Source organism: Crocuta crocuta, unplaced genomic scaffold (assembly GCF_008692635.1).
Source record: "Crocuta crocuta isolate KB4526 unplaced genomic scaffold, BGI_CrCroc_1.0 scaffold431, whole genome shotgun sequence".
Classification (NCBI taxonomy): domain Eukaryota; kingdom Metazoa; phylum Chordata; class Mammalia; order Carnivora; family Hyaenidae; genus Crocuta; species Crocuta crocuta.
Genome location: NW_027528859.1, coordinates 5,482,024 through 5,506,914, shown reverse-complemented (window position 1 = coordinate 5,506,914; position 24,891 = coordinate 5,482,024). Strand labels below are relative to the sequence as shown.

General features: G+C 39.6%; 1 protein-coding gene across 1 annotated transcript in view; it reads left to right on the top strand.

Moving 5' to 3' along the window:
* The window catches only part of LOC144224972 (phospholipid-transporting ATPase FetA-like), a 74,109-nt gene that overhangs the window by 19,636 nt on the left and 29,582 nt on the right, over positions 1-24,891 (top strand). The window contains exons 3-12 of the mRNA XM_077756066.1: positions 1,166-1,279; positions 2,135-2,233; positions 4,286-4,347; positions 9,557-9,629; positions 9,994-10,064; positions 11,149-11,231; positions 11,979-12,137; positions 14,603-14,691; positions 19,746-19,942; positions 23,702-23,910. Coding sequence (XP_077612192.1) covers positions 1,166-1,279; positions 2,135-2,233; positions 4,286-4,347; positions 9,557-9,629; positions 9,994-10,064; positions 11,149-11,231; positions 11,979-12,137; positions 14,603-14,691; positions 19,746-19,942; positions 23,702-23,910 — 1,156 coding nt within the window. The remainder of the gene's footprint in view (positions 1-1,165; positions 1,280-2,134; positions 2,234-4,285; positions 4,348-9,556; positions 9,630-9,993; positions 10,065-11,148; positions 11,232-11,978; positions 12,138-14,602; positions 14,692-19,745; positions 19,943-23,701; positions 23,911-24,891) is intronic.

The window sequence follows — 24,891 nt, the reverse complement described above, 5'->3', positions numbered from 1 at the left end:
GATCAAGAAGATGTGGTTTATCTATACCATGGAATACTACATGGCAATGAGAAACAATGAAATCGGGCCATGTGTAGCAACATGGATGGACCTTGAGGGTGTTAATGCTGAGCGAAATAAGTCAGGCAGAGAAGGACGAATATCATATGTTTGCACATATAGGAGGATTAGGAGGAACTTAACTGAGGAACAAGGGGGAGAAGAAGGGGGGAAATGGTGGGGGAAAGGGAGAGAGGCAAACCATGAGAGACTCTTGAATGCTTACAAAAACTGAGGACTGATGGATGTGGGGAGGAGGGGAATGGGCATGGAGGAGGGCACTTGTGGGGATGAGCACTGGGTGTTATGTGGAAACTAATTTGACAATAAACTATTTGTAAAAAAAAATAATAATAAAAGGCAAGTGACTTCCCATAGGGACCACTGTAGGAGCCTTCAGTGGGCTAAGGTTGAAAGAGTAATTTGCTTTTGTCCTCTGACATCCTTCAGCATTGAAAGCAGTATGTAAAGGCACACCAAACTGAGTTTGCCAGGCTTAGAAAAACTTCATTAGAGAGCTCTATACAAATGGCAGACTTGCTTTTTAGGGCTAAGGACCAGAGGGTCACACATAAGATGATACTAAAGGATCTCTAATTCTATGAAAGGAAGGTATTTGGATGGCTATAGAAGTGGACTGGGACTCGGGACAGCATAGTCTTAACTCAGCAACTAAATATGTGGTCTTGTGCAATAACTTCACCTCAGTGCCTCAATTTCCTCATCTTCAAAAAGTGATCGTATAGTACTCTCCTCAGAGGTTTGTTGTGAGGATTAAATAAACTGCTACGTATACAATGCTTGGAATAGTGCCTTGCATATAGTAAATATTCAATAAATGTAAGTTTTATTGTTGGCTTTATTTATTATCATTATTATTAATAGCATCAATAAACAAAGAATCCTGTGCCTCAGAATAATCCCATGTTGATCAGCCTTGTCTTCTTTGCATCTCTAGGTCTCAAAAGTAGGGGACAGACGCTTCTTCCCTCCTTCCCGCTCACCCCATATGGTGGAGGAACTGTGGCTTTTCCCTCTTTCAAGGAGTGGTTTTGGTCATTTCTGTTGAGATTAGGAGGTGGGGTCTTTTATTCCTCTAATTGTGCTTGTTTTCTTTTATTTACAGAACAATACCATCAAGACCTCAAGATATAACGTCTTTAATTTCTTGCCCCTAAACCTCTTTGAACAATTCCAGAGACTTGCAAATGCGTATTTCCTCGTTTTGCTGTTCCTTCAGGTATTGACTTTGGGGGCTTCTTCCACAGAGCATTTTGTCAAGAATCTGATGGGTCTGATTGTGTGATCATTTCTTTCCCTCCCTAAACTGAGAAACATCTCTTCAGGTAACTAGCAAATGAATGGGCTGGAATGTCAGGCTGGTCCTGTAGAGTAGCTGTGACCAGGATTAGTCAGGGTGAAACCGGTCTCTACAAGAGGAAGGAGACAAGGCCACTGAATCCCAAGGAAGCGGAGTTCCCTCATGATGGCTGCATGGCTGAACTTCAGCTTGACCACAGGAGACCACAGACTCTTCACCCCAACCATAGCTACAGCCCCGTTCCTCATTTGCCGCCCCGCCCTCCCTCACAGATAACAGACAGGAATTCTGAGAAAGGAGAATGGTTTACAACAGAGGAGTACAAGCACAGGACGAGGAAGCACAGCAGGGCGGGGTCAGCCCAAATTGGGAGAGAGGGACAGAGTTTTTCATTTCCCCTTGTGCTGAGGGATAAGCGAGGGGATGTGGTTTTCCGATGTCCACTTTTATCACCCAGCTCCTACGGCTTGGCTTGGTCACCAGAACCTTCCTTGTCAGAGGAGAAATAACCCTTTGCCATCAAGACAAAAGTAGTGAAGTTCAGGACAGATAGGTGACAACTTACTGTATCCTCTTCTTTTCATCCTTTTTTGGGAGATGTTTGTTTATATTTACTCCTGTATTATATTACATTTCCATGACAGTGGAAAATAACTAGGATAGTTGAATTGATTATGAATCTGTGGAGGTGAAAGTGGTGGGAGTGGTGTTGGGGGGGAATACATTGTCCTTTAAGCTTTCTGACCTAAGTTTCTCCCCCCTTCCCTCTCACAGTTGATTCCTCAGATCTCCTCCTTGGCATGGTACACAACTGTGATCCCCCTGATGGTGGTGCTGTCCATAACAGCAGTGAAGGATGCCATCGATGACGTGGTGAAGTGGCTTCCTGGGCCTCTAGTCCTTCACTGTACCTAGTCTGGCCAGGGAGCAAAAAGGACTTCCCAGAGCTACCTAGTGCTAGGAAGAGACACTGAATGGAAAGAGATGTTTCCTTTCCTTCTTCCTTATCTATCCTAGAAGAAAATGTAATTCCCTTAGCCTCAAGATTGGTAGTCTGTGCATGTCCAGAAAGGGGCAGTGCAAGGCTTTTCTCTGTCTCCCAGTGTCACTATTTAGCCACCTTTCCAGGCTTCCTTCCATCTCCTCTTTAATAACCCACATTTTCCTTCACTTGGCTTTCTCCAAGTTTGTTCTCATCGTTCTTCCTCTATTCCCCCTTCACCCAGTTTTATATTCCTCTTCCCTTCCTCCCCGTCCATTCCTCCCTCATTGTCCTGTTCTTATTTTTTTTCTCCCCTTTCCACATTCCCCTTCTCCTCTCTAGCTCTCCCTATTTCCCTTTTCAATTTTCACTTCTTTTTTGTAATGTTTTATTTATTTCTGAGAGAGAGAGAGCGTGAGCAGGGGAGGGTCAGAGAGAGAGGGAGACACAGAATCTGAAGCAGGCTCCAGGCTCTGAGCTGGCTGTCAGCACAGAGCCCGACATGAGGCTTGAACCCATGAACCATGAGATCATGACCTGAGCCGAAGTCGGAGCTTAACCAACTTAAGCCACCCAGGTGCCCCTCCAATTTTCACCTCTATCAGGGATACTCAGCTAGTAACTCTTTGGTTTTAGAACACCTCATGACATAAACAGAAGCCAACTCCTTTCCTGGCCTTGGTGGGAGAAACTGGCTTCCAGTGAGGGCTGCTTGGCATCCTCTTCACTCCTTACAGCACAGAACGGTCAGCATACTGCCCCAGTACCATGTCTGCTAGTGGGATTTGGAAGGTCAGACCTGTTGACCTGCCTTCAGCTTCCCTAAGAGTCCTTCTGATTTTGCCAGAATAGATTTTTAATTTTTTTTAATGTTTTATATTTTTCTGAGAGAGACAGCATGAGCAGGGGAGGGTCAGAAAGAAGGGAGACACAGAATCTGAAACAGGCTCCAGGCCCTGAGCTGGCTGTCAGCACAGAGCCCAACACGAGGCTTGAACCCACAAACCATGAGATCATGACCTGAGCCAAAGTCAGACGCTTAACCAACTGAGCCACCCAGGCGCCCCCAGAATAGATTTTTAGATCAAACTTTGCAAGCGGGATGTTTCTCTAGCCTTTTAACTCTGCAACTGTTTTAAACCAAGAATTAACCATGTAGTGGTTGAAATTTTAGTCACAATTCAGATGTGCAAAAAATGTAACTTTATTTCTCTATAACTGAAGTCCGTATAACTCACAACTACCACCCCACCATCCCGAACCTTTTTCATTGAGAGCTGAAAGCTAAATTCGACAATTCAGGATAATCCAGTTACTTCTGGGTTTGAACTCAGTTTCATTAGGATAAGAATTCTAACAGTTTCAAGATTCTCTCTGCCCTCATAGTCCTGCTGTTTTCCCAGGGAGTAATCTTAACTGGAAGTAGAAGATTCATGTGAGCATCAGTACATGCTCTGTATTTGTCCTCCTTCTATTTGGTCTTTGAATAGAAGTTCTTTACTTAATCTTTCCTTATTACATGTCCTGTAGAAGCTTCTGTATGTTGACTATGGTGGGGGAAAGCTTGAGAATTCTTAACTTTCCCTGCCCCTACCAAGGTGTGTGACACTCTAGTCCTGTCCATCATTTTTCATTCTCTCCTCTGTGGCTTTTGACTTACTTAATTGTTTGTTCTTATTCCCCCATGCTTTGGCTTTTGATATTTAAAGCCAAGATTTTTGTCTCTTTCTTCTTCCTTGGTTCTTTTTCTGCCCTTTTTTCCCCAGCTTCTCTGAGACCATCAGCCTCTGGTTTTAATGATAGAAAGGCTTTGGGAGGTAAAGAAAATTTATAAACAAGGAAAACTACAGTGGATAATATTTCAAAACATTAATAAAATGTTAACCTTCTCCATGCAATTTGCTCGATGCCCATTTTCTGAACATTTTCTTGTGTAATTTTAGAACAGGCACCAAAATGACAATCACGTCAACAACCGTTCTGTAATGGTGCTGATGAATGGCAGGTAAGTTGTAGGGATATCAGTTTAGGTAGGACCAGCTCTGGGTGAGGGTTGTCCTTGCTAAAGCTTTGATGTGCTGAGTGCTTTGGAAAGGTAATTCAAGACAGTGAAAAGAACCTAGGGTTGAACATAAGAATTTGTTACTAAATACCCTGATTTGCCATGTGAACTCAGACCTCTCTAGGCCTCATATTTCCTATCTAAAGTGGAGATAATATTCTCTACCTTAGAGCGTTGTTGCAAAAATGAAAATGAAATAATATATATTAAGGCCATTAACAATTTATGACATACAAGTGATTATTATTAGTGCAGTGGCCAGCATGGAGATAGCTATCTGTCTTTAGAACATCAGTGGATTCTGGCATGGCTTATTGGCCATTCTACTAAATAATCTTTGGTAGAGTCATCTTTTTGTTAACAATCTAAATAAAGTATTGATTTTGACCCCATTGCTATGGTGTGTGGTCATAACTATCTAAAGTGTTGTCAATAGATAAATGTTTATATTTGATGATGTCCTACAAAATTTGAGCAGTTTACCTTTGGCAGGAAGGCAGTGAGGCAGACATAGTGCCTATATAAAGCAAAATATGGAGACTATCATAAGAGATACAAAACGTCATAGGAATTAATAAAAATTCACAATCATAGCTGCTTAAAGAAATCAAGGAAGACTTTCTAGAGGAGGTAATATGGTAATATCTGTGCTAGGTTTAGGGACGGGGAAGAATTAAACAAATACAGGTTGTATAAAAGAAAAAATGACCAGTGTGTGCAGTAGCATGATTGTAAATTAGTACAAACTTGAAGGAATTCAAAATTGAAGTCCAGTCTTTTTCACATTGGCCTTACAGAATACCCAGCAGCTATAATTTTAATCATATAATTCTATTATGTGAAGTTGTTGGGCATTTAATCCTGTTATTTATTGAATCTGCTGATTCTTACTCCTGGTGGATTATTTCCTCAAGTTTTGGTCTGTTGAAGCCTCTCATAAAATACCACCAAAAAAGACAATTGTGATTAAAAGGAATATTTAAGGGACACCTGGGTGGCTTGGTTGGTTAAGTTTCTGACTCTTGATACTGGCTCAAGTCGTGATCTCTCAGTCCTGAGATTGAGTCCTGCTTCACACTGAGCATGTGCATGCTCTCTTTTTCTCTCTCAAAATAGATAATAAACATTAAAATAATAATAAAAATAAAATTTTAAAGAAAAGAAGAGAATAACTAGAAATAAAAAGAAAAGACAAAACTGAGTGTATTAGAAATTTGCGGGGCTAGTGAGTTACTGACCAAATGGATTTAATCAAATGAACTCCCCAAGTAGTTTGAACACTTGGGTTTCAAAAGACTATTGGAAATGAATTTTCCATAGAATAGTTTTAGGGTGGAAGGTCACAACAGGGCCTTAGTTAGACTTTATAAGCTAGTGTCTAACACTCAGTGAAGCTGGCTATTGAAACAATCTATATTTCAAAAAGTGGCTTTCCTTTTCTAGAACACATGGTTTTGAGTAGAGCTGCTATTGAAAAAGTTTGTTGTGCAAGTTGTGTTTTCTGTCATTTTCATTTCTCAATAATAACTTTGGCTACAAGCACATTGTTAGTAGAACTTTATGAGAATTCTAAATTTCCTAAGTTGAGGTTGTATCCTTTTGAGGGGTTTTGTGTTTGCTTCTGCCAGGTAACTCAAGGACATCACCTGCTGAGACCTAATTTTGAGGAGTTACAAATTTGGATCCCATACCTCACAATGTTACAAATTCTCAGGGGAGAGTCCTCTACTCTCTAACACCTGTCCCTCCCGAGAAAGATAGACTAACTTCCTTGGCAAGTGGGTTGATTTTTTTAGACCACCTTTTCCCTAATGTTGTCCTTTCAGAGCCCCAGCTTTATGAGGGTTCCTTAGTTCCAACTCACTGCCTCTCAACATCCCAAGCCCTGTCCCTCTAGTGGGCTAAATTAAAACTAATCACTAATCATTAAGATTGACAATACATTTCCTCACTCAGAGCAAGAACAGCTTCAGAACATACTGACCTTTTTATATTTTTTTTCCTGGCTCCTTACTTTGTGGTAAGCCTAGGCTTGATTTGGGAAAGAACGTTGACCTTATTATATGTAGCATTTCTAAGTGTTTATAGTAGGAAAAGTACCAGTTGTTACAGAACTCTAGGAGGGACCAATCACATAAAACAGAATATAATGTAAATGATCTCCTCCGGAGTCAAAACACTGCCTTCTCTAGCTTTCTGATCTTTTTTAAGTTTATTTTTTTTAGAGAGAGAGTGAGCATGAGCAGAGGAGGGGGAGGAGAGAGAGAGAGAGAGAGAGAGAGACCCAATCCACACTGTCAGCAGAGACCCTGATGCAAGGGGCTCAATCTCACAAACTGTGAGATTCTGACCTGAACCAAAATCGAGTCAGAAGCTTAACCAAGCCTCCTAGGCGCCCCTCTGATCATATTTTCTAAACCAGAAGTTAGAATGCAATGCCTGGAAATTAAAAATGTGCTTATGGGGGTGCCTGGGTGGCTCAGTCGGTTAAACGTCTGACGTCAGCTCAGGTCATGAGCTCATGGTTTGTAGGTTCGAGCCCCGTGTCGGGCTCTGTGCTAACAGCCAGCTCAGAGCCTGGAGCCTGTTTCAGATTCTGCATCTCCCTCTCTCTCTCTGACCCTGCCCTGCTCACGCTGTCTGTCTCTCTCAGAAATAAATAAAAAACATTAAAAACTTTTTTAAAATGTGCTTATGGCATAACAGGACTGAATATTTTAAATCAGAAGGGAATATTGTCCCCTCTCCTACATCTGGGACATGTGATTGTTACAATGTTCAGGAAAAGATTGGTAATAGTTTGACAGCTCCTTGTGTCATAAAATACAAGCTTTTAATTCTTCCGGAGAAGCCAGAATCTTGTAACCCTTCTTGCCACATTTTACTGTTGAAAATGATGGCAGACGGAGTGCAAAGCAAAGTAAAACAGATATTCAGACGTCTTTATCCAACTCTTATAGCTATTCGTGTTCAGTACTATAAAGCAGATTTAAACATTACTAACAAAACAAGTAAACATTTTGTATTTTATCTGCATAAGGATGACACTTAAAACCAAGGGAAGGGAGTGTCTGTCTGGGTGGCTCAGTCAGTTAAGCATCTGACTTTGGCTCAGGTCATGATCTTATAGCTCATGAGTTCAAGCTCCATGTTGGTCTTGTGCTGACAGCTCAGAGCCTGGAGCTTCCTCTGAATTCTGGGTCTCCCTCTCTCTCTGCCCCCCCATCACCTGTGCTCTCTCTCTCTCTCTCTCCATCCCTCCCTCCCTCCCTCCCTCTCTCTCTGTCTCTCTCTCAAAAATAAATAGAAACATTTTTTAAAACAATTTTAGGGGTTCCTGGATGGCTCAGTCAGTTAAGTGTCCGACTTCAGTTCATGGTCATAATCTCATGGTTTGTGAGTTCAAGTCCCACATTGGGCTCTGTGTTGACAGCCTGGAGCCTGCTTCAAATTCTGTAACTCCCTCTCTCTCTGCCCCTCCCCCACTCATGCTCTGTTTCTCTCTCAAAAATGAATAAAAAATGTAAAAATTAAAAAAAAATTTTAAACAAAAGAAACCAAGGGAGGGAGATACAAGGATATATAAATAATGGTTTTACAACAAGGACTTACATTTGTAACATACAGAGAAAATTTAATTTGGAATAAGATTTAAAGAAATATAACCCAGAGGAGGGCCTAGGTGGCTCAGTCAGTTAAGCATCTGATCTTGATTTCAGCTCAGGTCATGATCTCAAAGTTCGTGAGATGAAGCCCCAAGACAGGCTCTGCACTGACAGCACAGAGCCTGCTTAGGATTATCTCTCTCTCTGCCCCAACCCTGCTCATGCTTGCACTTGCTCTTTCTCTCTCAAAATAAGCAAACATTTTTTTTAAAAAAAGATATATAACTCACAAGTGGAAGAAAATTATCTAACAGAGTGAATTTATATAAAAGGACTTTTTTTTTTTTTTGGTAAAAGAAATTTGGCCCTTCTCAAAGAAGTTACCTTCCAGAAAAGGTGTTCTGGGAAAACCTGTGCTCTGGCAAAGTGGTGATGTATGTCATACCTGCAGATAACAAGACTTCATTCAAAGGTGAAACATACAATGGCATTCGGGTGTGCCTTCTCTTGGCCAGCTCTTTGGGTGCTTGGCCTAACAGAATTGTTACAAAGAGGTAGCTCGTATTTCCAGAATTATTGTGGTACTGTGTATCTTGCTTAGTCCTTTATCAGAAAGGAAGGATTTATGGGCTGTATGTATTTGAGGTACAAAAAAGAGAAGGGTAAATAGCCAGTAGTATTGTAGAATCTGCTCCTACTGTCAGCTGCCTTTTGTGGGAAGTGAGAATTTGAGGGGTCAAAAGTAATCAAATTGTAACATAAGTAAATAAAATTGGTACAACCATATGATAGGATACATTTTAGCTATCAAAAAGAAAGGGCCACATCCTCTATAAGTGCTCTGCAAGATATGTAATTACATGAAACATGCAAAGTGCAGCAAATTATGTATCTAATGTATAACTTTATTTTTTGTTTATTTTTGAGAGAGAGAATGAGCAGGGTAGAGGCAGAGAGAGGAGACACAGAATCTAAAGCAGGCTGCATGCTCTGAGCTGTCACAAAGAGCCTGACGCAGAGTTCGAACTCCCAAACCATGAGATCATGCCCTGAGCCTAAGTCGAAGTCGGACGCTTAACGCTTAAGGACTGAGCCACCCAAGTGCTCCTCTAGTGTATAACTTTTAAATGTATATGTTGTATCATCATTTGGATTGATATTTTCTAGAAACAAATACAAAAAATTACATTTGCTACCTTGACAAGCAAAACTAAAATCTAGGGGGAGAGAATTTTTCCTTTTACATGTTTATTATTTGAACTATTTTCTTTACCTTATACATATATTACTTTTAGTTAAAGAATAATTAGGGGCATGTTATGACTACATATTCATTTTAAAGGGTTTTTAGAAAATCCTTTTAAGTTGAAGTCAAGGGAAATGGGCCCCATTCTTGATTGTAGCAAGGATGCATCACAAACCACTTTGGTTTTTCTATAAGCCTTGACTTCATCTTCATGTTTTTCTTTTTATTTCTTTTCTTGACTGTCAAAGCAGGGCTGTGGGGAAATTCTCAGAGCAGGCATTCAAGGCACATTTTCTTACAGGATAAAGGAGGACAAATGGATGAATATTCAAGTTGGAGATATAATAAAACTAAAAAATAATCAGCCTGTCACAGTGAGTACCTCTTTGCAATGCAGCTTTTTCTTTTTTGGTTTGAGTGGGTACAGAGGAACCCCCTCAGCACTTCTGCTGCCACTGCTTTTGGTGACCTCTGTCTGCTTCACTGTGCATCCAGAGATCAATGGCTCCTGTAGGAAGTTTGTTTTTGTCTGCCTCTCACCATAGCTACAGATAAAGTGTGATTAGATTCAGGAGAGGCTGTGTGTGGTAGCAGCAGGGAATCCTAGACAAAGTAAACCAAATGTCTGTAAAGTTCTTAGGATGAACATCTGTTTCTGGGGTAATTGCTTTTTTTGCACTGTAATATTAAAAGTCTGCCTTCCTGGTTTCCTTATCTTCTCTGACTTCTTGACCACAGGCTGATGTACTATTACTCTCTACCAGTGAGCCTTACAGTCTGACATATATAGAAACAGCGGAACTGGATGGGTAAGTGTTCCTTCCTGATGGTTGTTTTAAGACCATTGAGCCAGCTTAGAGTAATTTCTCAGGGAGAGCATGCTACAGGGAACAAATTTTATTCTCAGATGGTAGTGCCAGAGATGTTAAAAATATCCAGATAAGAGAAAATAGGAGGCCAGATCCTTGGGATTTCAAATCTAAAACAGCTCTTAACAGCAATAATCTTGCATCCACCGGGTGCAGCATCTGAACAAATAAACTCTGTATTCCCCATCTCTAAACTGGAGACACTCTGGCTGTATTCAGTAATGCAGTGGCAGGAAAGAGGTTAACAGAACTGTAAAATTTCGGAATAGAGTTCCAAGGTTTCCAGTGGAGGTTTCGGGGGGAGGGAGGATGAGTATGGAGGTAATTATTTACTGATAAAATACCATGTTCTGTAAAGGATTTAAATTAGAAATTCATTAATGTGCAAAAGATCTTAGGAGGATAGAGGCCATCTTCAGGAGATTGTCCTGTAGAGTTTTGTATCAGTGGCATTCTTACCATGGGCATTACAGTGGACATTCCTGTTGGTGCCCACAAGCTTTTTGAAATGTGGCTCCATTTTTGTTTCTGTGTCTATGCATTCCTAGATCAGTAAATGGTTCTTTGGGATTCCTTCATGGGTCCTGTAAATATTTATGAGGTGAGGAGTATGTTTATTTGGAAGTATGTGCAAACTTCTTAAAAGGACCTGCTCCTTATTCTAGAAGGGAGCATGTGCCATCTTCAGGTTGTTTTGTGGTATCTCTTCAGCTTCACTTCATGTAGAGCACCTGACCAGCAAGGTTTCATGAATTGGTTAAAATAGTGCTGGTGTATGGCAGTGAATGAGAGCAGAGAAACAGGGGAGGGAGTGAGCTAATACTCAGCTTCCTTGTGCAGCCATCTACCTCAGTATTGTCCTAGAGAGAGAACAGCGGGGGTGGCTCTTAGAGGTCAGACCTATAGCCCAAGCTCTATTGGCAATATCTGTTTCCTGCAATCCCAAGAAGAAGCAGAAGAAATGACTTAGGTTGCTGGTGAGTGTGTGGCCTGTGCTCTGGTGACTATGTGTCCTTTGCTCTAGTGAAACCAACCTAAAAGTGAAGCAGGCCATTCCAGTCACCAGTAACTTGGAAGATAACCTGGAACTGCTGTCTGCCTTTGATGGTGAGTTAAGAAGTACACTAGCTTACCCAAATTTTTATCCATAGAGGACTGGTTAAATAAAGTATGGCACATCCATGCAGTGAATTCTACATAACTTAGTGAGAACAATATGCAAGTTGATATTTAGTCGCATGTAAAAAATATCCACAACATGTTAACCAGTGAAAGAAAATGATTATAGAGGCTACACAGTATATATAACATAAGCTTATTTTTGGAAACATGTTTGTTTATGAGTACATGCATAGAAAAAGTTGGAAGGATGTACTTCAAAAGATTAACAGCATTTATCTCTAGGCAATTTTACCTTCCCCTGTCTCCTGTTAGTATTGTATACCTATTTACAAAGATATGTTTTATTTTAGTAATCAGGAAAAAGAAAAAGTATTTCCATTTTGAGAAAAATACTAGATTTGCTTTAAGTTAAGTAGTTTTTTAATTTCTTCAGATTCACAGCTCATACTACCTGGTAGTACTGATGGTGGTAAGTTATCATGTGGGTTTTTCTCTCTCCAAATGATACAAGTCACATACATAATTACTCTTCTTTGATGCCCAAAAACTTTTGTCTGCCTTTCTAAAGGGAGCTGGTAAGAAATGGGTAGCAGCTGAGAGAAGATAGGAAAAAGATGTGTATGTATTTTGAAAGAGGGGTGTTCTTTCCTCTTGTCTGTTAAACCTCCTTCTGTCCTGTTAGGAAAGCCCTGAGATTAGAGCCAGGCCTCTTACACCTTCATTTTTCTTCAGGAAAAGTGACGTGTGAGTCTCCCAATAACAAGTTGGACAAATTCGCAGGAATACTGACTTATAAGGGAAAAAATTACATCCTGGACCATGAAAAGCTGCTACTCCGAGGCTGCATCATCAGGAATACAGATTGGTGCTATGGCCTGGTGATTTATACTGGTACGTCTCCTTAGAGTCACAGCAGACCCCCAATCTGCTGGATTCCATTCATGACCAATTGGTGCTTACTCAGTTTCCAAGATGTAGGCATAGGACTCAGATAAATATCAGAAAACTATGGCTTTAAGACAGATAGAAAGGGAGGTAGATAGATAGAATAATGAAAGATTTAAGAAAAAATTTTTTTTTCTCAGAAGAACAATTTTTCCCTAAGCAACGAGCTGCCAACATTATTATCTCTGGCTTTGTTAAAGAAAGTCTTTGTGTTGCAAAATCACAGGACATTTATAAGTTTTTCCAATCATATCTGGACACAAAAGAAGATACACACAGAAAGAGTATACATGGAATTAGTATGTAAAATGGGAACATGTGACAGGAGAGGGTATAGATAGATAGGTAGGTAGATAGATAGATAGATAGATAGATAGATTGATTACTCTCAGGAAAGAATACACATAGCTCATTATGGAGAAAAATATAAAATGTGAGGGATTCATGCCAAAGAAAAGGCAATGTGAATCATTAGAAGTGGCCCCTTTTGAGATGTCATTTAGAACTGTAATCCCTTATGCTTAGTGGGTTATTCTATGGTTCCGGAAAATGGAGGAAGCTTCTGTGCTAACCTGTGTACTTGGTAACAGTGGAAATTGATGACAACAAGAATAGTAAGCAGACGGGGAACACTGAAGATAGCATCAGGGAGGATTTGCCACAGTGAATACTATTCAACTCAGAGCTCTCCTTTTCGAGAATTCACTCCTAGACACGGGGATTCTAATGTTTCCGTTTTGTGGAAAATAATGGGATCCAAGCCCTAGAAAGAAGCATAAGCGTCCACGAAGGCCTTAGTGGAACTTTTTCATTGGTTCTTGAGCTATAGTGGTAGCTTCTAAGCTGACTAGCTCCAAACCCAGAAGATTTGAAGTACATTTAACTTTCCTCACCGTACTTCAGTGGCTACCCCTATACATTGTCATTCATAAAAAAAACTCATCTTTCAGCAAAAGGTTTTTTTTCCCTAAAGTAATATCAGTGAGGTTGCCAACCAGCACAAATTTAGTTAAGGTTTCCCTCTGACTCTTGGTTTACATGGTAGCACAAACTATTTTGGGGATTTGGGAAGCTCAGAGCAGAAGAGAATTGATAACTGCTTAAGAGCATCTTGAGGTTCTCAGTGCAGAATTTAGTTGCTTTTCCTGCTACATGATGCCCAGGTTCAGCCATGATCTCCACATCCTTCTTTTTTATTTTTAAATGATTTTTTAAAGTTTTTTTAAAATATTTATTTTTAAGAGAGAGAGAAAGACAGAGTATGAATGAGGAAAGGGCAAGGAGAGGGAGACACAGAATCTGAAGCAGGCTCCAGGCTCTGAGCTGTCAGCACAGAGCCCAATGCAGAGCTCAAACTCACGAACTGTTGAGATCATGAACTAAACTCAAGTCGGAAGCCCAACCAACTGAGCCACCCAGGCGCCGCACCACATCCTTCTTGAAACTTGTGGTAGGGTACTTCTTTCTAAGTACCCTTAGAAGATTCTGCCCCATGTAGCTGCCTCGCTCTGAGCCAAACTTCTCATGCCTTCAAGAAATACTTAATAGAAAAGAATGGTATAGCTTATGCCCTGCATTCTCAGTATTTGCCTACATATCAGGGAAGTTCTAGCTCCCCCATGTGTAAACATTAATGAAATTACTTCATTAGAGTATATGTAAGAATAGCAATCAGATGGTAAAGACCAGAGAAATTGCTACTTATTTATACTTTCTTCTAAACTGCTTATGTTTTGGTCAGTAATATTCAGCTCTAGTCCCAGTGGCCACTAAAAGCTCTTTACTTCTCGTTACTGTCTGCCCTGTCATGAGGGAATACAGTCTCTGTCAGCCTCAGAAAAGCTCCAGCTTTCATCTCAGAAGAAGTCACTGCCCTTGCCTTTTCCATTCTCCCTTTTGCAAGTAGAAACTTGAAATAGAGCCTGGCCGCACAGTGGGTTTCCTCAAAAGAAGGTAGAGATCTCTTTATTAGAAAATCTCCTTTCTAAGCTAAATAAACCAGATGATTATGAGAATGAAGCCTATGGCTCCTAGTGTTGAATTACTATATTGTACACCTGAAATTAATATAACACTGTATTTAAACTAACTGGAATTAAAATAAAAACGTAGAAAGTTGCTTGTGGCTCCTATTCTGGCTTAACTCATCTATAAAAAACTATACTGTCTGAAGTACTACAAAAAGAGGGGTCAGCGTTGGTGCACTTTGCAGAAATAGTTGTGTTTATCCTTAGAAACAAACTTTTAATTTTTTGAGTTATTGGCACCAACTCTGGCCCTTTCTCCAGGACTTTATCCCCTGGCTTTGGCAAGAGTTTTGATTATGTGACCATAATGGTGTATTTCAATCCAATTTCAATCCTTTGAGTATATTCAGTGATTCTAAGAGCTGGTCTCCCTGTTTCACTTAGGACCAGACACCAAGTTAATGCAGAACTGTGGAAAGTCTACCTTTAAACGGACACACTTGGACCATCTCTTGAATATCCTTGTGGTCTGGGTAAGTTGAAGACATTTTTCTGCTTCTTCACAAGTAGACATGTTTTTCTTCCTTCCATAGCAGCAGCTAGCATTTCCAACCTGGAATTTAGTTGTTTGAAAGACTCAAGCAGTTTTAGTATGCCATTTACTAATGTCGGAAGCAAAAAAGAACAGAGTAGATTGATAAGGGAGTCTCTTCACTAGTTTATGCCTGTTATAAAGGATGGTAACCCTTTTTTAAGATTTGATGCTTTGATTAGTGGTACTGGAGCAGATCAAGGACCCTTCTTTAGAAATTGACACATTTTTATTTTCTCATAACCTATTTTACTCATGGATACTATAATAAAACTTCATTTGGACTAATACAACACCTTACTTAAACTGATGATTTTCAAACTGTTTCCTTAGAGGAGTCTGCCACAAGGGGAATTGAGATCAAGTGAGTTTTATTCTGGCCCCCTCATTATGATATTCTCACTTCAAAAAGAGCAGCTTTACATTTGTCTGCGCTGTAAGATTTCAGTTGAAAAATAGAGATCCTGATTCTAAGAAATGAAATTGGAAAAGCACTCAATAGATAATGATAGCTTTGATAACAGAAGTTTAAACTGAAGACTAATTTCCATGCTGTCCTATACAGGTTGTCCTTATTCTTGTTAGATGTAGACCTACATTTCTTATACAACTTCTTTGCATAACTGAGCAATTTCAGTGCTACCTATACTTAATTACGTGACTTTTTAAATTTTTACTCTATTGCTTAGACTCTCAAAATTCAAAAATGCCTTTTCTTTCTGTGTATTTATCATTAATATCTGAATTATAAACTACCTCTTCTCCATTATTTATTATGGGAAATACCACAGTTCTTTTCCTAAATGCTTTGGATTTAGTAAATGGGGCTTTAGAAAATTAGGAAAGTTCATTTAGCTTTGAGACCAGAAGCTAGTATCCACTACCTTTCTCTTTGACTACTATCTGCATAGCCGTCAGCAGTTGAAATAGTGACATTTCCTGGTTTCTTAATGAGGAAGACAGTCACATTTGAGAATTCAAGAAGGTGACATGGGCAAATATGCCTCTGACTGTATTAGGAACATCTCTCATTAGGCACTAAGTTAGGTCATTTAGCTTAGGCTTGTTTGCAAAGGATGGCTCCCATATGCCAAGGAAGTTTCACCTACTTGTTTACCTCTCTGAAGGTCAGCCATAATACTTGACATCTGTTAGAGTGATTTTAACTTTTTAGAATATTCATCATTCACTTACTGTAGCCGCACTACATCCATGACGTTAAGCAAGTCCATTTGACAAATATGCAAATTGACACAGTAAAGATAAATATTATAAATAAAATCCTACAGAAAAATAATGGAAAAGACAGGTTTATGACTCATTAAGTCATCAAGTTGTATTTATTGAAAATCTATAATGTGCCCAGTATGTGCCAGATGTTGTGAGGATCACAAGGATGTATAAGATCTGGGTGCAGCCTTCAAGTGTATAAAGGGGGCAGTGAATCAATATGTGCCAGATGTTTTACATATATAATTTTATTTAATCATTTCATCTATCCATCTAGGCATAACTTTTCAGAATCAATGCTCTTTCTGCTATACTTGCTGTCTCCCTGAGGAGGCAAAATTAAAACACATGAGAAGTCCTGCTTAACAAGGTAGATTGACCACATAGGATGAAATTATAAAATTAAAAATAAAATCTCCAAATTATGGAAAGAGCCCAAATGTCCATCGACTGATGAACAGATAAAGAAAATGTGGTATATGTATAGAATGGAATATTACTCGGCGATCAAAAAGAATGAAGTCTTGCCATTTGCAACAACATGGATGGGACTAGAGCATATTATGCTCAGTGAAATAAGTCAGTCAGATAAAGCCAATTATCATATGATTTCACTCATGTGGAATTTAAGAAATGCAACAGATGAACATAGGGGAAGGGGAGGAAAAAATAAGAGAGGGAGGCAAACCATGAGAGACTCTTAAATACAGAGAGCAAACTGAGGGTTGCTGGAGGAGAGGTGGGTAGGAAATGGGCTAAATGGGTCATGGGCATTAAGGAAGACACTTGTTGGGATGAGCACTGGGTGTGATATGGAAGTGATAAATCACTGGGTCCTACTTCTGAAACCAATACTACACTGTATGTTAACTAACTTGAATACCAGGATCAAAAACCAGAATAGCATTGGCCTCCTCAGCAGCAACAGCAGAAGGTAAATATTAATGCCTTCAAATGTGTTCCAGAATATTGTTTGCAATTTATAACTCTAAATCTAGTGCAACTGTTAATAAAATTCAAGTATAAAGAAATATCCATATGTATAAACACTCAAAAAGATTTATTCATCCTGCATCCTCTCTTAGGAAGCTCCTGATGTGTGTACCCAATTAACCAAGAAAGTAAACTAAGAAAGAAGATATGGAAGTCAGGAAACATGGAAGCAAGTGAAAGGAATTCTTAGGATGATAGCTGAATAGCAGGCCTAGAGAACCCCAGTGCAGATTAGAGCAGGACCATAGAGGTATCTGCAGTAGGAGGTCTCCAGAGACAGAGAATGTAGTTCTCTGCTCAGGTTCTCACAAGATAGGGTAATAGAGAGTCAGTATAAATGCTGGGGCAGCTAAGCTGGTAGAGTAGCTGCTATAAATGCCAATATTTGAATGGTCATTCAGTCTTTCCTTCAGAAAGTATGAAATGTTATCTGAGGTACTGTATTCACTTTTGGGCATCCAGTTTAAGAAGAACATTAAGAAGATTCATGAAATGACTGTAAAGAAGTGCAAACAGGAAATAAATGTCAAGGAGCCGTGGCAGAGGATGAACCATCAGTAGGCACAAGATGTTGATGAGTTTTTAGAAGGCAGAAAGTAGATAGATTATATACTTTGTAAATGTTTATTTATGTATTTTGAAAGAGTGAGTGGGGGAGGGGCAGAGAGAGAGGGAAACACAGAATCCAGGCTCTGTGCTGATAGCTTGTGGGGCTTGAATTCATGGAGTGCGAGATCATGGATGGCCTGAGCCAGAACCAGGAGTCAGACACTTAACTGACTGACCCACCCAGGTGCCCCTAGATTATACTGATAGACAAACCAGAGTAGTGAAAGCTTCACTGCAAATGCATTCTTCCTGGTAGAGCTCAATGATAGCTCCAAGCTAACTAGCATCAGCAGGTATGGGGAGCAGGAATGGTATATGGGATAGTGATCAAGATAATTAATTTAAGGGGCGCCTAAGTGGCTCAGTCGGCTAAGCGTCCGACTTTGGCTCAGGTCATGATCTCATGGTTTGTGGGTTTGAACCCTGTGTTGGGCTCTGTGCTGACAGCTAGCTCAGAGCCTGGAGCCTGTTCCAGATTCTGTGTGTCCCTCTCTCTCTGACCCTCCCCTGCTCATGCTGTCTCTCTCTCTCAGAAATAAATAAAACATTTTTAAAAATTTAAAATATATATATAGTTAATTTAAAAGCTTTCCAGAAAACAACATGGGCTATAATTGGCCCTCTGTACCATCCTGCCACCCCTATAATAATAACAAATGTATTTGCCTTCCAGTCTCAAAGAAGGGAACAGCTTTCTAAAGAAATTTAACAACTATCTCAGAAGGCTAAGGCTTCTGATGTGGGCCTCATCCCTTAAGAGTAAAACCCAGTTTGGGGCACCTGGGTGGCTTAGTCGGTTAAGCGTCCGACTTTCGCTTAGGTCATGATCTCACGGTTTGTGGGTTCGAGCCCCGCATCGGGCTCTGTGCTGACTGCCAGCCCAGAGCCTGGAGCCTGTTTCATAGTCTGTGACTCCCTCTCTCTCTGACCCTCCCCTGCTCACGCTGTCTCTCTCTCTCCTAGAAATAAATAAAACATTAAAAAAAAATTAAAAAAAAAAGAGTAAAACCCAGTTTATTTCAACTTTAAGGGACTCAAATGTGCTTTCATTTTCCTTGTGTACCTGAGGTGAGGCTCATCAAATAACACATACTACCTACCTACAGAGAACTTGTGCTTTCATGTTCCCATTCAGGAGAGTGGCCTATTGGGGAAACAAAATTAACGAAAGGAAACAAAACCAACCTATAATCATTAAACTACGCTTTTACTCATTTTTTACATCATTGTACTAGAGAGAAATCAGGAACACAAAAGAGGAGGATGAGGATGAACAAGTAAAATAACTGACCCTGGAACAGACATTATATTTCCGAGAAGAGAAAAGAAAAGAACTTTTGAAAAATTCTTATTACTATTCTTAGAAGAAGCAATTGCAGGGGTGCCTGGGTGCTCTGGGTTAAGTGGCCGACTCCAGCTCAGGTCATGATCTCATAGTTAGTGGGTTCAAGCCCCCCATCAGGCTCTGTGCTGACAGAGCCTTTGTCTTTCTCTCTTTCCCTCTTTCTCTCTGCCCCTCCCCTGTGCGTGCGCATGCCCTCTCTCTCTTTCTCTCTTTCTCTCTCTTTCAAAAATAAATAAACATTAAAAATTTTACAGTTTACAGGTAAAATTATATAATGTGAGAAATTTGCTTAAAAGGTGAAGAGTTTTAGGTGAAATACCATATCACTTCACTCATATGTGGAATTTAAGAAACAAAACAGAGATGAACATTTGTGGGAGGCGTGGAGAGAGAGAGAGAGGGAAAAACCCCATAAGAGACTCTTAACAATAAAGAACAGACTAAGTAAAGGTTGATGCAGGGAGGAGGGTGGGGGATGGGCTAGATGGGTGATGGGTATTAAGAAAGGCACTTGTTACGATGAGTACAGGGTATGTAAGTGATGAATCACTGTATTCTATTCCTGAAACCAATATTGCACTGCATGTTAACTAACTAGAATTTAAATAAAAATTTGAAAAGAAAAAAAGATTCCAAGGATGGCTCCTGCTGGGCTTTCTTTTCTGTCCTGTGTACTACTGCCTAGAGCGTATGAACTACAGGGCCCCCCTGCCCTCCAAGAAGAGACACCTTTGTTGAGAGCTAAGTCTCCAAAAGTAGTTACAAAGCAGCACATGCCTTAGATGAAATGTTAATTTAATTCTGTTTCTGATTTCCAGATTTTCCTGTTTTTAGGCAGCATGTGCTTTATCCTAGCAATTGGGCATGGTATTTGGGAAAACAAGAAAGGCTACTACTTCCAGAATTATCTGCCATGGAAAGAATATGTCCCTTCATCAGCTATCTCTGCCATCCTCGTATTCTGGTCCTACTTCATTATTCTCAACACTATGGTACCCATTTCCCTTTATGTCAGGTAAGCTTCTTTGACCACTTTGTGTCATAAGGGGAAGAGCTGACTTTATACATCCTACTTAACTCCCCAACTAGAGTGTGAATGTTTAGAAAGCATAAACTGTATGCTCTTTAACTCTTTACTTTCCACAGTGCCAGTGTGCAAAACACTCTGAGAAATGTCTAGAGATTGTATTAGTGCTTCCATATCCACAATAGTGTGCTAAATACTATGTGAGTTATACAAAGAGAAAATCATCTCTGGTCTCAAATAGCTTATAATGTAACTAAATAAGACATAGAAACACATGCAATAATTGAAAAAAATGCACAGAAATTTGGTGATGCTGAAGCACAAGTCAGGCGGCTCCTAGTCAGTCAATGAGATAGGTTCCATTCACTTTTTAAATTTATTGTTGTAATTTACATCCAAGTTAGTTAGCATATAGCGCAACAATGATTTCAGGAGTAGATTCCTTAATGCCCCTTACCCATTTAGCCCATCCCCCCTCCCACAACCCCTCTAGTAACCCTCTGTTTGTTCTCCATATTTAAGAGTATTTATGTTTTGTCCCCCTCCCTGTTTTTATATTATTTTTCTTTCTTCCCTTCTGTTCATCTGTTTTGTATCTTAAAGTCCTCATATGAGTGAAGTCATATGATATTTGTCTTTCTCTGACTTACTAATTTTGCTTAGCATAATACCCTCTAGTTCCATCCACGTTGTTGCAAATGGCAAGATTTCATTCCTTTTGATTGCCAAGTAATACTCCATTGTGTGCGTGCGTGCTGCGTGTATGCATGCCACACTTTCTTTATTCATTCATCCATTGATGGACATTTGGGCTCTTTCCATACTTTGGCTATTGTCAATAGTGCTGCTATAAACATTGGGGTACACATGCCCCTTCAAAACAGCACACCTGTATCCCTTGGATAAATACCTAGTAGTGCAACTGCTGGGTCACAGGGTAGTTCTAGTTTTAAGTTTTTGAGGAACCTCCATACTGTTTTCCAGAGTGACTGTACCAGTTTGCATTCCCATCAGCAGTGCAAAAGAGATCCTCTTTTCTTCACATCCTCGCCAACATCTGTTGTTGCCTGAGTTGTTAATGTTAGCCATTCTGATAGGTGTGAGCCATTGTGGTTTTGATTTGTATTTCCCTGATGATGAGTGATGTTGAGCATTTTTTCATGTGTCAGTTGGCCATTTGGATGTCTGCTTTGGAGAAGTGTGTATTCATGTCTTTTGCCCATTTCTTCACTGGATTATTTGTGTTTTTGGATGTTGAGTTTGGTAAGTTCTTTGTAGATGCAAACATTTATTTGAAAATCAGTTCATCAGAACTCAGAATTTGTTTTCCCACAGAAACATTGTGGCAAATGTTATTATAGGTGTAATGATGACATAAGTTCTGGTTTCTAAAAGTTGTAGAAGAAAAAAAGGATGTTTCCTTCTCCATTTCATGGACAAAAATTTGAAATAAGTAAAATAAGCCTTTACTCTGATCTCCTCTTTCTATTTTCGTCATTCCCTTTCACATACACACACCCAAGCACATTTTGCATCCTTTTTTCCAGGTTTCCTAAACCCTGCACTGACATTCCAACCTGAAAAGCACCTGTATGACTAAATTCTCTTATTAATTTAATATTTATTGAGCACCTACTATGTGCCAAGCACTATCTTAGGTGCTAGAAATAGAAACATAAATAATAAGACAACCCTTTCTATAGATAAGTTTACAACACAGCCATGGAAACAGACACTTAAATAATTATGGTACAGTATGGAAAATGATGTAATAGAAATGTATAGGAGAGGGCTATAGGAGACTGGAAAAGGAATGGGTTGGTTCTGCCTGGAGAGGCTTAGGAGAGTTAGAGAAAAAGTATCAGAAAAAGTAACATCAAACAGGTATTTGAGAAAAGAGTAGAAATTCACCATGCAAAAAATAGCAAAACAATATTGCAAACAGAAAAATCAGCATGTACAGAGTTTTGGTGTTTTTTAAAAGCTTGATCTGGTGATAGAATAGTGAGTAGCCTAGGCTAAAATATTGGATGATAATTCAGTATCAGATCCAGGAGAGCCTTAAATGTGAGGCCAAGGAGTTTGGATTTTTTTTTAATGTTTATTTATTTACTTTTGAGAGAGAGAGAGAGAGGGAGAGAGAGAAAGAGAGCACATGTGCACAAGCATGGGAGGGACAGAGAGAAAGAGGGAGACACAGAATGTCAAGCAGTCTCCAAGATTTGAGCTGTCAATGTAGAGCCTGATGCGGGGCTCAAACTTATGAACTGTGGGATCGNGTTTATTTATTTACTTTTGAGAGAGAGAGAGAGAGGGAGAGAGAGAAAGAGAGCACATGTGCACAAGCATGGGAGGGACAGAGAGAAAAGAGGGAGACACAGAATGTCTCCACAAAGCAGTCTCCAAGCTTTGAGCTGTCAATGTAGAGCCTGATGCGGGGCTCGAACTTATGAACTGTGGGATCATGACCTGAGCCAAAGTTGGACGCGTAACCAACTGAGCCACCCAGGTGACCCCCAAAGAGTTTGGATTTTATCCTAAAAGCAGCAAAGATTTTTCTAAGGAAAGAAAGATATGATTAAATGTTTGGGTTTAGAGAAATAGCTATGTTGGTTGGTATGGCAAAGGAAAGAAGGAATCAAGATTTAGTGCTTGAACAACTGTAGAGTTAGTAATGTGGGCTAGAGTACTCCTGACTCACCTGAAATTTTAAAAAATCCATGTTGCCCAACGCAGCTGTCTTTTGGAAGTGACCAAAACTAACACATGTTAAGCACAAATGGTTATAGAAAGGAGGCCCCTTAAAAATCTTAACTATTTTTAAATGAAGATGCTTATTAACTGTAAAGAATCCATAATGTGAGTTATTTGGAACAGAAGAGAAATGTGATAAAGGCAGTAGGGAAACTTCAGGTAAAGTTAAGAGGACACTGTTAGGGGGAGAAGGGACACCACAGGCAGATTGCCACTGCCAGGAAATTTATCAGGTCAGCTTCTATAACCTGTTTCTGATTTTCACAGATCCTTCTCTTCTTCTGAAACAAAGTTTCTGAGTGTTTCAAATTTCTCTTCCTCACCAGTGGATTTACATGACAGCCACAGTAATCTTCTAATTAAACCTAAGCAGCCTTTTGAGGCTCCTGGGTGGCTCAGTCGGTTAAGCATCCGACTTCGGTTCAGGTCATGATCTCACGGTTCGTGGGTTCGAGCCCCGCATCGGGCTCTGTGCTGACAGCTCAGAGCCTGGAGCCTGTTTTGGATTCTGTGTCTCCCTCTCTCTCTGACCCTCCCCTGCTCATGCTATCTCTCTCTCAGAAATAAATAAAACATTAAAATAAATAAATAAATAAATAAACCTAAGCAGTCTTTTATTAGGTAGTTCTTCATTCTATCAGGCCTTGCATTACTGCAAATGTTNATTTCTCCAAAAGGTTAATTTTTTTTTTTTTTTTTTTTTTTTTTTTACTTTTCCTGGATGTTTTGGAAGAAGAAAAAATAAAACAGGGTTATGCCTCAGCAAAAATAATGAAGTATATCTGGGTCCAGATGGTAAAGCACTGAGTGATAATGGTCAAGATCAGATTTGCATTGGTTGGCTGGTAGGAATGTCCTTCAAAGTCCATGGTAGGTTCCCAAGGAGGATATTCTGATTTTCAGATGCTGGCCCTGACCTCTTAAGAGGGAATCTAGGATTATGTATTTGCTATGTTCTAACCCAGGACCCTTCTTTTCTTGCTTTGTCCATAGTGTTGAAATAATAAGATTGGGCAACAGCTGCTACATCAACTGGGATCGGAAGATGTTTTATGCACCACATAATTCACCAGCACAGGCTCGCACCACCACCCTTAATGAGGAGCTTGGCCAGGTCAAATACGTGTTCTCTGACAAAACAGGAACCCTGACTCAGAACATCATGGTTTTCAATAAGTGTTCTATTAATGGGATATTCTATGGTATGCATATCTTCCTGCTTTCCCTGAGTCCTGGGATAATTCTACTTTGCAGATTGTTTTGAAGAATAATCTGCCACTAATTCTGTATGCCTCTGAAATTCACATTTACCTCTCATTCTCACAACCTTTTTATTCACTAAGCAAAGATCACCTACTCTGTTCAGTTGCTTACCAAAAAGCATTTATTTAACACCATACAGAGGTAATCCATTGTGTTGGATATTGGAAATAACAAAATGTACAAGACTTAATCTCTGTCCTCAAGGAATTCCCAATGTCTTCAACGGTGTGCTGGTTTCTCTGTGTGATTTAATATGAGAATGTCAGTTCTTTCTGTGAATGTCAGTGAACGTCAGTTCACTCTCATATTAAATCACACAGAGAAACCAGCATAGTGTTGAACTGCTAATCTCCTGATACCCCCTCAGACCAGTAAGCAGTCTTAAGAGAAGCCATCAAAGAATAGTTAGGGTCCCCAGTGCCCAATTCCTCATTCAGTTCATGCCTTAAGCCTAAGCTTATTTTTGCAACAGGGTTAAGTCGTCAGGTATATGAACATTCATGCCCAGTGCACTAACTAGCTGAGGAAGGCAATTACGTCTAAAAACGTAGAGCATTTCTATTCTGGGGTAATGAAAAAGCTTTGAAACTAGAGAGACATGTAGTGTACAACATTGTGAATGCACTAAATGGCCCTGAATTGTACACTTTAAAATGGTTACTTGTATGTTATATCTCTTTCACCTCAATTAAAAAATAATTTAAAAATTAAGATTAAGATTTTTTTTTAAAAGCTACTATTTCCTATTATCCCTGCCAAATAAGTTTTCCTATGTATAAAGTCTGAAAGCCTAATTTTAGATGAGTTGATTTGGGTGAGGATCTTAATTTTCTGTCTCATTATAAGACCTGATGTGATATACTGGGTAAGGTTGAAAGGGCCATGGGTGTTTCTTTTCTTTTCTTTTTTCTAATTTTTTT